Source organism: Phaethon lepturus, unplaced genomic scaffold (genome assembly GCF_000687285.1).
Source record: "Phaethon lepturus isolate BGI_N335 unplaced genomic scaffold, ASM68728v1 scaffold25844, whole genome shotgun sequence".
Lineage (NCBI taxonomy): Eukaryota > Metazoa > Chordata > Aves > Phaethontiformes > Phaethontidae > Phaethon > Phaethon lepturus.
In genome coordinates, this window is record NW_010535869.1 from 804 (window position 1) to 15,791 (window position 14,988).

Here is a 14,988-nt window from a genome sequence, read left to right on the forward strand (position 1 = left end):
CACAACAGCTCTGAAAAACAGAGATAATCAAGCAGCACGCTATAATTATCAAGCATTGTTCCGATTCCCATTTAACATCTTTAGATACCAAGCTATTTTAAATAAACACACACACACGATGCTGACAAAGTATCAGTCGCATTGTCTTCATAGATACCTCCGAGCTACCAAAGGACTGAGCAGTATTTCAGGCTAGAAGCCAGCAGCAAGTTCCACAGAGTTCCACATAAGGTCATTCCCTTTTTCATTCCTACGCCAGGCAGCACCTTGTTTCACAACGCTGAAGTGAATGCACGACGAGTACCTCCTGGCAATCCTCTGGAGACACTTTACACTTGGAAAGGCCAAAATTTCACAGCCCCTTTTTTTTCCAGATTTGGAGAGAAGGTCAGCCTTTTACACTTCACTATTTAAGGAAAAATAGGTAAAATTTCAGGTTGTGAAGTTCTCCTTGAACTTGACAGACAGCGTAACATGCAACCGTACGGGGATTTGATTTCCTCAGGACTACAGCACGCACAGGTCATTGCAATGGCAGAGCACCTTCAGACAGCACGCGCATCCAGAAACGCGTTTCAGCGGTTCCTTCGCATCACGTAACATTACCAACCGCCAAGTCTGCGAGTTTGAGGTTTAAACTAAAACTAAAGGTTCTCCTTGGCACAGCAGCAGCAGTTGGGTAAAGGCAATTGCCTTTCACCATCAGTTTACATACTGTTAGCTAAATGTGATCTGTAGGAAGATACTTCCAACAAATCAAGACTTCCATAAGGGATCAAAATTCTAAAGATGAATACAATTAAAGCCTTCTAATATTAATGCACACTTTTTATTATATTAAAATCAGGCAATGGTCTGATACAATAAAAAGGCTGCTTATGGAATACTGTTATGTTAAACTTTAATTACAGAGGATGTTAAATCCTTACAACTAATATTTTCCTCAAAAGAGTTAATGGAAACATCAATTGTTCATTGACTTGATAGCTGCTGCTTTAAAATGTGTTTATTTTTACCTTTTTTTAATTTTTTTTTCTTTTTTTTTTTCCTTTTTTTACACAAACACTGAATTTGTCATAAAACTTAGGACACACTAGGTTGGTTGTATGTAAGCTTGCATCCACATTTCAGCAGTTAGTGGTCCAAAACAGTAAACCAGAAAAGGCAGTGATTTGCCAGGATGCAAAGCCAATTAAGGTCCTTAATCTGCTGTATGCACCACCTCCCCAAAATCTTCACTAAAGAGACTGACAGAATTCTAATAAAATCTACTACACTGATTTGATTTGTCTGCAGTTGTCACATTTTTAGAAGGGCCAAACACAAGTGCAACATTTTGTTAATTAACATTCTTGGGTCAATCCAAAGCACCAAAATACAACTATTTGAGCTGGAGTGCGTGTTCAGAATCTCTATGTGCAGAGTTTCCCCATTAAAGTTTGGCAGCAGCAGATTTCGGCAATCCTGGTAAATTACTGCTCTTTTCACCACGTCAAAAGCCTATCTAATAACATCAGCCGTGGCCAGCTTGGCGGTGTGGCAGCAGTGCTGGAGGGACAGGGAAAATCCAAGTTTGCGAGCAGAATAGGTACTCTTGTTTCCCAGGCTGGTGAAGACTAAATTTGTTGCAAACCCAAAATGATAAGCAGGAGGGAACAGGTCAAGTTATTGCCCCAACGCTTACCCCTGCGGGCCAGGGGTGAGAAGAGTCACAAAAAGGGGCAAAAAGAAAGCAGCACCCCCACTAAAAAGAGGGGAAGAGGGAAGAGATTAAAAGAACCCTGAATCCCTCACCCAAAGCCCATGTCACTGGTGAGGGGGACCAGGAAGAGAAATACAATCTATGCCTTGGCCAAAGGGAAGAAGGAAAGCTTGCCCCAGATTATCAGGGCATTAAAAAAAAAAAAAAAAAGAAACAAAACCCCAAAACAACCACAGTCACATTCAGCCTTTACTAGAGATAGCACAAAGGGAGGGATGACTGAGGTTAGCACACATCCCCATTAGTAGTCCATAAAGCCCAGTGCAGCACTGGAAGCAAAAACCTTTGTGTCTACTCTAATAAATAGCCCTGAGCTTTGACTCTATTGCAAAAGACAGAAAAAGAACAAAAAAAAAAAAAAAACCAAACCCAGGCCAGACACACAGCAAGGTGATTGTGGGATGTATGCTTTCACAGTTAAGTTAGATGTGCCACACTGGTCTTGACAGTAATAAATTTAAATAGACTTTTCCTGATACCAGAAGTTCAGCTATGTGGACAGTGGTTACACGACAGGATTATTTGTTATAGCACAACTTATATTTCAAATGAAAAAAAAAAAAAAATTAGTATCATTTACAGTATCTCAAGAAAAACTTCCTTTGAATGGGAACTTCCTTTCCAGTATTTTGAGGTCTACAAGATGCATCTAGAAAATTTACTACTGTGGAAAATGAAGACAGCTTAAATTGAATAAGGGGGGCATGTATGTTTGTTTGTTTTTAATTAATTGCTGTAACATTGTCCTTCAGGTGGCTGAGGAAGTTTCATATTTTCTTTAGACATCATTAGACGTCGAAGCTCTTGCAGAACAACTTTGATACTATAAGAATTCTGCCATTTTGCTAGGACTGATATGGCTCTGGGGTCCACCTAAAATAGACAAAAAGACCATTCCTGTCAGAATCGATACATTTCACACACGTAAATCCCCCACACACCCTCCAGCTAAAGATCCTATATGAAATCTTGAATGGGAGAAACCAAAAGAAAGCGAAAGCAAAAGCAAGCAAGTGGTTTCCTATAAGTCTAATAAATCCCCACATGATGCAACCATTTGTGAGTTGCAAAAGGGCAGGAAAAGTAAATTCTACATCTCGATTTCAGAACACACTTGGCTGGTATACTTCCCTCCTGCTCCCCTTTTCTTCTCCTCACAGCAAACGGCACCAGCAAGCAATAAGTAGTTAAGCAAGTTGTGAGTATAAACAAAGCAATAATTCAAAGTTGTACATAAAAACCATGTTAAAATTAATAAAAACAAAAAACTTACCACTCCATTAGAACTATTTACTCCATTCATATTAATTTTTGTTACAAATCTTACAAATGGAGGTGCTTCTGGATACTTAGGCCCACATTCTATTTTAAGGCTGTATATTCTGTTTTCATAAATTGTCTGAGGGGAAAAGAAAAAGGGGAAAAATTACACCAGGCAGTTCAATAAGCATTTGGTTAAAACAGTGGTTACTTTAGGGACATGTAAACTACTAAATATAAGGGCAACCATTTATATACTATGCTGACTACCTCTGGTTTGGGTTCACTTTATAATATTCAGAGTATCAAATGTTAACCTCTTCAGGGTAATAAATTCTACTGGTCTTTTAAACATAAAATTTTCATATAAGGAATGAAACTGGCATTGCTTCCCATTCACCAACTGAAATGATTTTTTTAAATCGTTATACAGCTCAGACACCTACTTTTCAACCAATCTTTATAAAGCAGCTTTGTTTTATCAGTTTACGCTCAAGACACACTACCTTGAAATTGAAGCCACAGCTTTAACTTAGACAACTATCTGAAGTCAGCCTGTCCCAGAAGAGCACTTCAAAAATATTCTTCCATCATAAACCAATGTGCCAGTTCTCAGAAAGGGGAATGCTCCAAGATTTAACACATTGCAAAGTACATCCTGATCCCAAACAGCATTATCACTTGGTCTCCACAGCAGTAACACACTGTTACACTTAACAACTAACTGAGGGAAATCCTGCATCGTGAATTTTTTACTAAACAATCAACGGGTATAGAAAAAGAGACAAATGTAACAAAGCTACACTGAGTCTTCAATATTTAAAATTAATTAAAAAGAAACAACAGTTAATGTTATTCTGCATTCTAACTATTTTTGATGTGCTGATCTGGGGCTGCCTGGCACAGAGCTCCAGCTAAACTGGGCAATGCAGGCAGCTGGCAGAAGTATACAACAGGAACAGGATCGTCACAGGGAAGTTCAGGCAGACAAACTCCCAGATTTAGTGCTTCTGACCAGTTCCTGCACCCTCAACATTGCAATGAGCATTAAACACGCAAGGCAAAGCTCATGAGGAAAAATCGGGGCAAACATGTGAGCACAAAAGGCCAGAGGCAGCCAGCAGCTCCTGCTCACCTGCGGCAGCAGAGCCCCACGGCTCCACCAGGATCTTAAGAACAGTTGCCCAATGGACAAAAATCTCTCAGTATAAAACTCCATGCAATCTCTTTCAAAGGCCTGTTATATCCCTGAACACCTTAACATTTCCCTTAATATTAAGGAGCGTTTTGATGCAAGCCACTAACAAAAATATAAGAACTGACTTCCTGATTCAGCTGCTTCTCATCTGTGCAAATGAAGTGGCTTCAAACCAGCCTGCAGCCAGCCATGGTGGGACTAGCACTTGGCCAGCACTGGTGGGCAGTGGTAGCGCTCGGTCACTCCTCCAGCGCCTCGGCCAGACAGCCTTTCAGATGCCCAGCCAGGGTGGTGACAAACTGAATGCTGTCACAAAGTTTTGGGGAAAAAAGTCACCCGTCAGCTCTACTCAGCCTGCCCAGGTCTCCTGACCGAGTCCCCGAGCATGCCTTGTGCACAGAGCAAGTAACAGTCCAGAGCTTCATGCAGGTTTTTAGGGTCTTTGCAAATAACCGCACCACATTAAGACTAGTGAATGGAAAGCCTGGCCCGTGCACTTGTCTATAGCCAATATAAAGTATGTGCAGATAAAGCTGAAGTTTTGACAGTGCCGCTGTTTTTAAATAGCTTGTATAAACAAGATGAATCACTGGCTGTGAAACCATCCACACAAAGTCTGGGAAGGAGAAGCATGCTTCCATGTATGGTAGCAGGGACACCGAGAGCAGCAGCACGGATCTAACTCTGCACCACGGTTCATTTTTCCCTTCAGGATGCCCAGAGTAAGATTCTTCCACCTGCTACAAGCACGACTGCTTTCCACCAACAAGGAAATAGGATTTTAAATTTCTTTTTCCAGAGGCACTATTCCCACATCCTATTAAGAAATAAAATGGTAATAATATAACTGAATATGAACAGTGCTAAAATCAGGACAGCCACTTAGCAAACAAGAATGACTGTAACTTCCCAGCATCTCTCTCAATACAGCCTGTTGCTTTCAAGCAATAAGCTCAAAAGTAGTCAAGACGCTTTTGGAAAAAATTTATATCCCTAAGTGTGACAGAAAGACAAGAGAGGCACAGCTGCATCATCTTCTGTGATAATCCCCTAGGTTAGCAGTATGACATGCACTACAAATTTCTATCACTGCTGACAAGTCAGCACATGCCTGTTTACACATTTCAGTTTCTATTTAATTTTCTAAATTAGATTTCAAGGTTGCTTAAATATTCCATAAAGTGTATGCACACAGTGAGCTTTCTTCACAGTCTTAATGCAGGCTCATTAACACTCTCCTAAGGTTCTAAAATCAAATGCTGTTCCAGGAAATTATTTGGGCATATCATAAACAAATGAAATGATCATGAATGGGGAGATGTTAACAATGGCAGACAAAGTAAACAATACTTCTGAATGAAAAAGAAAATACTGCACGTGTTAATGCCATTAGAATACCAATCCTTGTACAACCTCATTGCATGTCAGAAAAGGCAACAAGAGAACTGAAATACATAGGGCAGTAGCATGATTAAAGGTCTGTAACAGATTGAGAACACTGGAATTACTGAGAAGTGATACTGAGGCCAGAGAGAGAAGACAACATCTACTATTGCAGGAAGGAGAATCAGCTATTTGCGCTTCATGGTAAGGACATTAAGGATACAGAACAGAGATACACAGTGAAACTGGAGACAACAGACAAGTTTTGTTTTTAGCATACATGCATACATACGTTACACAATTAAGTCCTCAAGTTCACTACCAGAGTGGAGACCCACAGTTTAGTAGGGTTTGGGGGAAGAAGAGAGAGAGAATGCAACAATACTGCCACAAAGACCAGTAGCATTATAAGAAGCTACTTTGGGAGAGAACATTCAGAGAAGAAATTGAATTAATTAAAATTTGAGTTTCCTGAGTTAGCTGAAACTCTACAAGAGCAAGTCAGTACTGCTGCAATAAAAACCAACCCATAAACTCAACAAGAAACAGCAGAAAGACTAGCAGTACTGAACAAAACATCCATGTTTTACCTACATTAGCTCCATATGTAATCTCACTAGCCGAAGGATTTTAAACCTTGCTGTATTCAAGAGTACAGGATACTAGAATCCTGGAATCTCAAAAGTTATGTCTTAATGAATCTGTAAATATAAAGCAGACATGTAACAGAACTAACCAGTGAAAGGCACTAAAAATATTCCAAATTATAAGCAAAAAGATTCATATAGATACATGAAACCCATTATTATACGAACTTGAATCTTCAACATAAATCACTTGCTGAAGTGTTTTTTCACTCGTGTTTTGTTTTCTACTTCAGTGGTTAGATTAAGAGAAGGGGAAATAAAAAAAAAAGTTAACAGTACTATTTTGAGTGGATACTTACTCTTGGAGGTCCAATAATCATTCCTGTCCATCTTGTAAGTGTCATATCTTCATCATCTTCAAGGCCCCAGCTAACTGTTCCATCCCCTACTCCTTTCTGACCTTCTTCAAGTTCTTCCAACAGACGAAAATTACGAGGAACTTTTACTCCTGAAAACAATCAGAAAAATATTTTGAGTTGAGAAATCTAGCAAAGAAATAAAGCTAGAGTAATTTTACTGATACTTTTGGTCACTCTACAGAAAACATTTTGGGTAAAAACATAAAAAATATCACTATTTTTTGAATGACAGTATTTCAACACTATGAAAAAGACATCCGCATATTTAGTTTGGATTTTACAAGCGAAATCAAAGTATCCACAATTAAATATGGTAGAAGGCTGACAGGCCAGATGTTAGGGCCCGCAGTAAAATGAATAGAAATCTCTGTCCCTTCAGAGATACACACAGTATTATGGAGCTCTAATTAGCACTTGTCTCTGTGATTTATAGCATAAAAATTTAGAAGATTCTACAAAATGACACCATGAGAGGCGTGACATCACTCAACTCAGCGCTTTTAAACAAATAAAACTCATAACTTTAGTAGGTTAATCTCAAGTTAATTTAAGTGGGCTTTGTCAGCAGCAACAGCATCCTTTGTACTTATGACCTGCACCACCAAGGAATTTCAGCACTTCTTAGTTGCTGGTACATTTATCCTCAAAACACACAGCAAAACAGGGAAATTTTCTTATCCCCATTACATTAATGGGAAAGAATGGCATAGAGCTTAGGTGACATATCCAAGGTCACACACTAAGTCCATGGTGAAGGAGGATCTTGAACCCAGGCTACAGGGGACTTAATTCCTTATTGTTCTTCAAGGTATCCGTACCTCAGTCATCACAAAACATAAATGCACTCTAGGCCACTACTTCTCCTTTGTATTGGGTTTGCATGGCAAGGTTTTGTTAGTGGGGGGGCCTACAGAGGTGGCTTCTGTAAGAAGCTGCTAGAAGCTTCCCCAATGTCCAACAGAGCCAGTGCCAGAGATGGACCCACCGCTGGCCAAGGCCGAGCCCATCAGCGACGGTGGCAGCACCTCTGGGAGAACAGAGTTAAGAAGGTGGGGGGGAAAGCCTGCTCAACACCAGTAGCAGTCAGAAGAGAGGAGTGAGAATATGCGAGAGCAACAACTCTGCAGGCACCAAGGTCAGTGAAGAAGGTGCTCCAGGTGCCAGAGCAGAGATTCCCCTGCAGCCCGTGGTGAAGCCCACGGTGACGCCGGCTGTGCCTCTGCAGCCCAGGGAGCTCCACGGGGGAGCAGATCTCCACCTGCACCGGGGCAGGACCCCAGGCCGGAGCAGGGCAGAGGGTGAGGATTCCTCCCCCCTGAGGAGGAAGAAGCGGCAGAGACGACGGGGCAGGACCCCAGGCCGGAGCAGGGCAGAGGGTGAGGATTCCTCCCCCCTGAGGAGGAAGAAGCGGCAGAGACGACGTGTGATGAACTGACCACAACCCCCATTCCCCGTCCCCCTGCGCTGCTCAGGGGGAGGAGGGAAAGGAATTGGGAGTGAACTAGAGCCCTGGAAGAAGGGAGAGGTGGGGGAAAGGTGTTTTAAGATTTGGTTTTATTTTCTCATTACCCTACTCTGATTTGATGGGTAATAAAACACATTAATTTTCCCCAAGTCAAGTCTGTTTTGCCCATGATGGCAACTGGTGAGTGATCTCTCCCTGTCCTTATCTCAACCCACGAGCCTTTCGTATTTTTTCTCGTCCTCTCCAGCTGAGGAGGGAAGTGATAGAGTGGCTTTGGTGGGCACCAGGCATCCAACCCACTGCATCCTTCCAGGTACCTGTGTGAAGGACGACTCTCTCCAACAGCAACAAAATTACTGCCAGGATATGTTTGATAAAGTTATTTTCACCTGACATAAAAAAAAGTTGGATCTGAGGCTTAGAGGTCTTTGTCCCCCAACAGTATGAAGTTAACTATTCACCAGCACATAAGAACAGAAAACGGTAATTAATCCCTTCTTCTCTGTCACTTTTATTTAGTAGAGCAGAAAGAGAATGGGAATCAGCCTTTCAGTGTATAAAGTGAATACAGCAAACTTCTCGGCCAGAAGCCCGTGCTTCCTGCATGGCTGGGGCACCGAACTCTTGAGCACATCAGAAAGGGACTAAGGGCTTTGAAAATCATCTCTGTAGCTGCTTGGCAGTGTGGAAAATCCAGAGGATCTAAGGCATTGTGAAATGTAGCAGTGCTTAAAATCAAATAACTCTGGTAGCTTTAAAATACCTTTTAAATATATTAATGACCTAAAGAAACTAAATGTCAGGGATGATTTTGCTGCAGAATCAGAGTTGCCCCAATTTCATTCACTACAAAGCAAGCATAAAAGAAACCAAAAAAGCAAATTACTACGGGAATTAGTGTGTTGGCCAGTTTGATACACACCTAACATAATCATGTTCAAGAATATTCTGGGGAAACATGATTCAACAACAGAGCTGTAGCAACAGTACAAAGAGAAACCCAGATCAGAAAAGTGGCATCAGAAGGTGCCAGACCCGCACTGGCTATACCAGACCGCACGGATGGGGGCTGCTGAGCACGACTCAAATACAACTCCACGCCAAATCTGTATCTTCAACTCCCAGCGAGACTGTGCTGTTACCATGGCTGCTGAGTAATATAAACCTTTGGCTGCGAAACGAAATGAGTCAGTTGGGGCTGGTGAAGCCATCGCCATAAGATTCACCGAGCCCCAAACCCTCAGCGGTAACAGGACCTCTTGGGGACCACTGTCACTTCCCTTCATGAAAAACTCCAGCGTTTCCCCTCCCAGCAGGTCTTAAAAGTATGAAGTATCTATGTTGTGTACCTCAGGCTTCTGAAGGTTCAAGGATGCAGTTCATACCTGAATCATGACAGATTAGCCACCCCATTTTTAATTACATTCCAAATGTCTTCCATGCTGTGTAATTAGGGGAGGTAGAGAAGAGAACAGTCTAGCTCCATGCAGGGGATAAGAGAGCTGGGGGACAAGAGAAACAGACAGAGTATGGGTCAAAGGACAAGGTGCCACCTCTACTTAACACACACACACTACCTGTGTCACTGTTTTTGCTGCAGCAGATGCATGGGAGAGCTGGGGATGGGGATGACTCAGGGCTGAGCGATGCCTGAAGCTGCTGTCTGGGCTTCAGCCCTGCCCGCTGGCGCCCTGGGAAAGAAACGGCCAGGGAAGAAGGACAAACAAAAGGTCCTTCTGGAGGGTGAACTCCACCCTTTGGTCTGACACAGTAGCTCTTCCACAACGCAGGTGACGCCGCAGAGAAAACCGTCTGTGGCTATTATTAGAAACCCAACCTGAGCCTCTCCCAGCTCACAGAAGTGATAAGCCAAAGCCAGCAGAAGACCTGCCTCAAATGTGTTGTGTTACCAAAAAATACTCTCTTCTGGACCACAACATCACCATGCTTAACAAGCATCATCTCAGCCTCTATACTTCAGTACTTGAGAAGACCACTTCATATTTATCAGTGGTGCAAAGACAATTTACTGATATTTACTTAGATCAAAACAAATAACCTAGGAGGAATCAGCTTCATGGTAAGCAGACACAGGCCACACATCAAAGAAGGAAATGAAAAATATTGACTGCCTACCCTTCCTCTGAGCATCATGCACCCTGTTCACTGAGGCAGGAATCCTGTGTGAAGAAATTTAAGTGATCATATAATTAAAAATTACATCATCACATATATATTTGAGGAGGCCACAACCAAGGCTGAAAGGCAGCCTTAATTCTGACATTTGCTAACCAGAGCTAGGCTTGGCTTTACAACTTTACAGGAAGAGAAGGCAACTTTACTTCTGAGCTCTCCCCAGATAAAGCTGCTCTGATTCAGCATGAATCAGAGCCATAAGAGAGTCACACAGGATTTTAGAGTTCTCTGACAAGTCTCAGGTCTACAGAGAGCTAGCTATGCATATTGTGCACTGGCTCCTATCACACGGAAAAAGCTAACATAAATGATTATTAATTCTACAGCAACTGCTCACTTGTGAGCACTACAGGAGCATCAGTGGCAAAGGGAGGTGCAAAAAGTGAAGTATATATATTGGAGTTTTTATGCACTTCACAGAAAATAAAATGATCATGGGAGATGATTCGTCGCTTTACAACAAACCACCCTGTCCAACAGCATCAGTGCCTTCTAAAAACATTTTATCCCTATGCTAAAGCTCAGAGGTGTAACATGGAAGACGAGCACCTCAGCCACTACAGAAGTCACATCAAAGATGGTAATTCAGCTCCCTCCCTGACACATTCTCAGGAGATTCAACGGGAAGAAAAATACACATATACATATAAAAGACTATGGCCATATGATCATAAATGCTTTAAATAATTTCTAAATAACCTGCCCTTAAGCAAGGCAGAAAAAAAGACCAGATTCACCCTTCTGGTCAGCCTGTAAAGCTGCACGAAGCCATTAAGCCAACCCCGTCTCCTCTTCGTCTGCAATGGCCTGGAGCACTCATGGTCAGCTACCACATCCTGCTGGGACCCAAACCTCAGAAACCACACAAGCTTTATCACTTGTGGTCATACGCAAACATATCATCATCATGTTTGCTGTCCACCAAGATTCCTGGAAAGTGAGCTGTTCTAGGCATACACAGTATTTGCCAAATAACTTCCAAGGCTAAACCATGGCAGATTCAGAGTTAGATGTCCTGCACCATCTGACACAACCAAGAGTCAACTGCGTGTTGTCCTCCCACCCCCCAATAAATACCTTGCACAATTTTTTAGTATAGCAATGGAGACTTCCAAGGCAGTAACCAAACAAACCTGTTTTTCTAAGAGTCCTTCATTTAACACAGGAAAACCTAAATAAAGTAAGAAGCAATTATAAAGTAATCAGGCTGTCAAAAGTACTTTCAGTTATGCATTTTAATTTAGCCTTCGCTACGGTTCAAGAAGACTCTCAAATAGCAGCTTCACTTTGAGTACAATAATATCTAGGTAATTGCTTCACTTACAGCTTCCCTGACTGCACAGAAATACTCCCAGAAACGGAACTGAAAAACACATTTCAGAGCAAAAGGAGATATTTACTATTCATCACAACAGCAAACCCATGAAAGCTAAATCATAACTGTACTAACAAGGTAAGATCTCCAATGACACGTGTTTGTACAGCCTTTCTAAAAGTTCATTTTTTAGTAAATGTGCATTGTGAAGCCTCAATGCTGGACTGTTCACCAGTTACAAAAAGTTAATGAAATATTTTTACAGCAAACTAAGAGAAAACTAAACCACAGACTGAGTTTTCCAGAAAGTGGGGATGCGTACTTTCCAGAGTTTAAAGTCGCAGTTAAGAAGCTCCTATGTTTTGGGAAACATGCTCTTCAGCCTTCAAACAGAATCAGGACTTTCTGTTTTCCTTATCAAAATTTTCACCTAATACCAGTGCTGCCAGGCGGACCAGTGCTGCTGAGCCTCCGCCGCCACGGCATGGCACAACCCAGCTGTGTTCTACGCTGCAAGACTGAGACAGCAAGCTGAAATGAGGACAAAAGGAGTTTGATCATGTCTGGTCAGAATCTCACTAAGGAAAGTTCCGCACTAGGAAAAAACAGAATTATTCCTGGAAGACAGTTAAATGCCAACTGGGACTTTTAAAGACCTTAAAGCACAGATTCACCTTATATCACAGCACCGCTAAAGATACACAGATACATAACTGAATGTGTCTTACCATAGTTGTAAAAGTGATCTTAACAGCCTGAGATTTTTCTCATCTTAAATTTACATTAACGTGAAGTACATGGTATGTTTTTAACAAGTTAAAAACAATACTTTCTGACAGACTATACTTTTTAATCTTTTAGTTTTCCCCAGTTATATAGTGGAAGCAATTAAAAATTCAGAAACCTTATCAAGTTTAAAACAGCACAGTGAAATAAGGTGGACAATATGCCTTTGAGGGTAGATACTCTTCTTGAATCTTTTTCATCAGTGTAGTAGAACAAAATATACACCTCTTACAAGAACTTCAAGAATACATTTCTCTTTCCTTTGAAAGTGAAATCAAATTACAAGCATTTCTCATCAGGATTAAAGCACAAATATACCGCACAGAACACCTCAGCAAAGCACAAAGAAAATGCACTTCACTCGTTAGGGGCTCTAAAAAGTGGAACTGCGTTTTTGCTGAAAGGTTTCTTGACATCTTCACCGATAACAGGCAACTTATCAAACTGGCCTTTCAGGCCAATTTTAACTCTGCTTTCTGTACTAGTTCCTCATTTACAGTAACTCAAGTGAACTGAAATCAAATAGCTTTAAAACACCTCTGTTGCTTAAATATGTTAAAGCCCTTTCTGTTGCTTGTTTTTATGTCTTTGATATTTAGCCTTAATTACATCTTTTCCAATATATTTCTCAACTCTTTGCAGAGATGGCAACTATTGAAAATTTGATAGCTTACCCTTGCAGCACTACAATTGTAAAAAATATATAAATCATTCTTTGTCACAATGGTATATGAAGTTTCTGAAGTGATGGAATATTTAAAACTGAATAAAAGGCTTTCAGGAACTGTCACAAAACCCTTCCGGAGATGGGAACTTTATACTTCTTGCATCATCTTTACAGTAATGATTTCCACTCTGCTAATGCAGACAGGTACTGAGCTATTTTGCAGATCCAAAATAACCTCCTGAGCACTTGAAACAATCTAAGTGCTTTCTGTTGTGTGTAAGCTAGAGCGCTGGTTGTCTTTTAATACTTTAAGCAAATTACTTGGAAAGAGATCACTTAAAAACAGTTTTCTGAGGCAGACTGGCAGTATCACTGAGCTCTGAAGCCAACTAAAGCTTTCCAGCAGCAGCGGAGTTAAAATCAGATGCATTCTGTGTATCGCAGCTGAAAAGCAAAACATTGTCAACTCAGCTAGAAGTTACTCTACAAAATAAGTCACCCTGAACTCGCGTCCTGGACAAAATCTTTACGCTAAATCTCACCAGGGAAGAACCCACCATTTCCTCTTTGCATTGTGAAGAGAAACGGTTGTTACTGACCGAGAGCCGAGCGTCCTTCTCCAGCTGCCTCTTCCACCACAAAGCATCGCTAGGTTTTCTTAAATTCACACCACCCACCAAAAGGTGAACGCACAAGTAGGTTCTCCTATTTTAAGAAAAGCTTTGAAGAGCAAGACGCCACACCAACAGACTAAGGCAAAGTCACCTGTTTGGTACAGGACTCCAGTTTAACGCCAGAGCTGACAAGCACAGGCAAGGGAGTGGCAGAGGCAGGACGCATGCCGCCCCGGGCTTTGCTTCTGGGCCAGGCCCAAGTCAGACTTGGGAAGAAAGTGCACAAACCAATCAGTAGCTGGAAACAGAGTAATTTTATCTTGACTTGTAATGGTTAAAAAACACTCCTACAACCTAAAAATCCCAACCTTCATACACCTTACAAAACCTGTCAGTATTGTATCTTCCATGATCCTTACCTACTTACATATTTAATACCCTAATGAATCATTTTAAGTTCTCAGCCAGAATGGCATTTTTCAAATATATTATGTCATTTATATAATTATATATGAAAAGATTCAACTGAGTACCTTCTTGTAAGATTTTTGAACTATTTACCTTTTTATTTAACCAACTGCATCCTTCCATTACAATACACAAAGAAGCTCTGCAATGAACTTCTTCAGCACCTGCTATTTCATGTGCTTTTACAGTCCATCTTATTTAAGAAGGCATAATTTATCTTCCCAGTTTCTCTTCAACTACTTCTTCCCTACCTTTGAGTATTTTACTTACAGACTTAGGAATTACTTTGTGGCTGGCAATATTTATTTTGAGATAACGATGACTATTGTAAGCAGTGCACTTCAAAGGAGACATCACGGTCCATTTGCAGAGCTCTGCAGGGTACACCTTCTATACCCTTCAACACGCAGTTTCTTTTGCATTACAATGTCTCGTTTGCTTTTCACGAGCAGAACTTTTGAGTTTACGGTGATGTTATGGGTCCCCCACCAATTACAAATATATACTTTTAATATACTATACTAAAACTGATCTGTGCTATTCTCTCTATTAACAATATTAAGCCACACACATCAGTACTATCATGCCCGTTCAAGTAATGAATTGTCCTTCTGGTGTTCTTCACATTCCTCTGACTTTGAGTAACTTAAATCTGGGCAAATCATTTTACTACTCAGTTCTTTCAGGTGATTGGTAAATGCAGCATCTACTATAGCCCTGAAACAGACTTCCTAGATGGACCTGTGAGAGAAAAGTAGGTTAAATGAGGTCATTAAACTTTTCCCAGGATGAAAGTGAGAAAAACAGGATTCCATAGGTCAACACAGTCAGGTGTTGACCCATTATAATACCAGAGTCTGCAGGAATG

At 41.1% G+C, this 14,988-nt stretch overlaps 1 protein-coding gene across 1 annotated transcript; it reads right to left on the reverse strand.

The window, feature by feature from the left end:
* Positions 1-781: 781 nt before the first annotated feature.
* Positions 782-9,487, reverse strand: UBE2V1 (ubiquitin-conjugating enzyme E2 variant 1). Its single transcript, XM_010286004.1, has 4 exons — positions 9,460-9,487; positions 6,550-6,698; positions 3,036-3,161; positions 782-2,635 (listed from the first exon to the last, which is right to left on the reverse strand). Exons 1-4 carry the CDS (start codon positions 9,485-9,487, stop codon positions 2,489-2,491), a joined length of 450 nt encoding a protein of 149 aa, XP_010284306.1. The 3' UTR covers positions 782-2,488.
* Positions 9,488-14,988: the final 5,501 nt, after the last annotated feature.